Source organism: Cucurbita maxima, unplaced genomic scaffold (assembly GCF_002738345.1).
Source record: "Cucurbita maxima cultivar Rimu unplaced genomic scaffold, Cmax_1.0 Cma_Scf00010, whole genome shotgun sequence".
Taxonomy (NCBI): domain Eukaryota; kingdom Viridiplantae; phylum Streptophyta; class Magnoliopsida; order Cucurbitales; family Cucurbitaceae; genus Cucurbita; species Cucurbita maxima.
In genome coordinates, this window is record NW_019272026.1 from 1,903,004 (window position 1) to 1,905,149 (window position 2,146).

General features: G+C 37.7%; 1 protein-coding gene across 1 annotated transcript; it reads left to right on the forward strand.

The window, feature by feature from the left end:
* Positions 1-792: 792 nt before the first annotated feature.
* On the forward strand, positions 793-1,873 carry LOC111485503 (AT-hook motif nuclear-localized protein 28-like). Its single transcript, XM_023132420.1, has 2 exons — positions 793-1,354; positions 1,459-1,873. Exons 1-2 carry the CDS (start codon positions 842-844, stop codon positions 1,732-1,734), a joined length of 789 nt encoding a protein of 262 aa, XP_022988188.1. The 5' UTR covers positions 793-841; the 3' UTR covers positions 1,735-1,873.
* Positions 1,874-2,146: the final 273 nt, after the last annotated feature.

Here is a 2,146-nt window from a genome sequence, read left to right on the forward strand (position 1 = left end):
GAGGTGTGGAACCTCTCCCTAGCATAGAGATTTAAAATCTTTAGAGGAAAGTTTGAAAGGGAAACCTCAAAAAGGACAATATTTACTCGTGGGCATGGGCTCTTACAATCTATTACTATTCAAAACATTTTAGTTTGACTCACGATTTTAGTAAGTTAGAAAATTGTAACAACCCAAGCCCACCGACAATCGATATTGTCCTGTTACATATCGCTCTCAGCCTCACGATTTTAAAATGTGTCCATACCATGTTGGCTAGAAAGAAGTTTCCACAACACCCTTACAAGGAATGAGAGGAATGTTTTATTATCTCTTCAATCAAAGTAGGATCTCACATTAATTCTCCTGTGCTTCGTACTTTGTTTAAAAAAAATTCAAAATTGCCTTTTCCATTAAGATTTTTCATTCATATTACTAACGTTAAGATTTTATTAAAAAAATTTTTGACGTACTCTGAATTTAAATTTTAAAAGTTTTTAAATCGAAGTACCAAAACCTATGTCCAAAAACTAATCAATTTATATACATATATTTGTAAGTTAATACTAATAAATAATCGATATCTCCATTGGTATGATTTTTTTTATTTTGAAACTAAAAATAAAATTAGGAGACGATTAAAAATATTAAAAAATATTTATAAAAAGATTTAAAAAAAGATTTAAAAAAAAACCCTAGAAGTGGGTCCCACTAAATTTGTTTTTTTTTGTGATCCAAAATCCAAAAGGGAAAAGCAGACCTCCTTCTATATCTAAACAAATTTCCTCTGTTTCTAAAACCCCATAAACTCCAATTCCCAATTCTCCATTTTCCAACAATTCTCTGTTTCACCCCTTCTCCCATGGCGGACTACGGCGGAGCGATTTCTCTCTCCCAACAACCCCTCACCTCCGACTCCTCCTCCTCCTCCTCCTCCTCCTCCTCTTCCGATCACAGACCCCTCTCCGCCGCAAAACCCAAAAACCTCCTCTCCTCGTCGACGGAAACCGTCGGCAAAAAGCCACGTGGAAGGCCACCAGGATCAAAGAACAAACCAAAGCCTCCAATCGTTATAACCAAAGAGAATGAATCGGCCATGAAGCCAGTAGTAATCGAGATCTCAGCCGGAAACGACGTCGTGGAATCCCTCCTCCAGTTCGCCCGTATTCGACATGTCGGCTTCACCATCCTCAGCGGCTCCGGTTCTGTTTCCAACGTTACGCTACGACACCCAATGTCGCATTCCACTTCTCTATCCCTTCATGGTCCTTTCAGCCTCGTTTCTCTCTCCGGCTCTTTCCTCGGTAATACGACGCCGTTTTCCTCTCCTTCCTCTTCTTCCTTCGGGATCTGCCTCGCCGGCGCTCAAGGTCAGGTGAGAGCTTAACCCAACCACTAAATCAATTAATTAATTCATTAATTTAATTAATTTTATCAAATACCCATTTTCTTTTTTAAATTAATAAAACTCTTAACAAGGTATTCGGAGGCATTGTTGGCGGGAAAGTGACGGCGGCGAGTCTGGTGGTGGTGGTTGCTGCGACGTTTATAAACCCAGTGTTCCACCGGCTGCCAAGCGAAACAGAGGAGGAGGAGGAGGAGGAGGTCAAACCCAGTAACAACGGTGGTGATGGGTCTCCGGCTACCGCCGCCGCCGCAACGACAACTCCGATGGGTGGGTGCGTGTACAATGCTCCTCCATCTCCGGCGGATCTTGGGATGCCATGGGGGCAGAGCTCGCGATCATCTTACTGAAATTTGCATGAAATTAGAAAGTGATTTAATTGCTTTTGGGAAATAGAAATGATTTAATGTAAGAAAAAGTGGTGTGGAGGGTTTAGGGTTTTATCCACCGGTTATTAACTTATGAATACATGGACATATTCTTTTTCTTTCACTCTTTTGTTATTTTCATATCTTTATTATATTCAACTTTAAATATTTTGTTTAATATTTTTTTTATTAAATTATCATATTTTTAAAATATTTATCAATTTTGAAAAGTAATAAAAATATTAATTATTTTTATTATTATTATTTTTTATAAATTTAAAAGATATTTTAAAGATAATAATATTTAAAAAATTGATCTTTCATACACCTGTGTACTGACCCAATATGGAATGGTAAAAATCTATCTATGATGAAAGCATGTAAAAGAAGTTTG

What these genes read in the sequence shown, in the direction of transcription:
- LOC111485503 (XM_023132420.1), top strand. Translation starts at nt 842, where the DNA reads ATGGCGGACTACGGCGGAGCGATTTCTCTCTCCCAACAACCCCTCACC. An exon ending in TCGCCGGCGCTCAAGGTCAG is followed by an intron (nt 1,355 to 1,458) that starts GTGAGAGCTTAA and finishes ACTCTTAACAAG; the next exon opens with GTATTCGGAGGCATTGTTGG.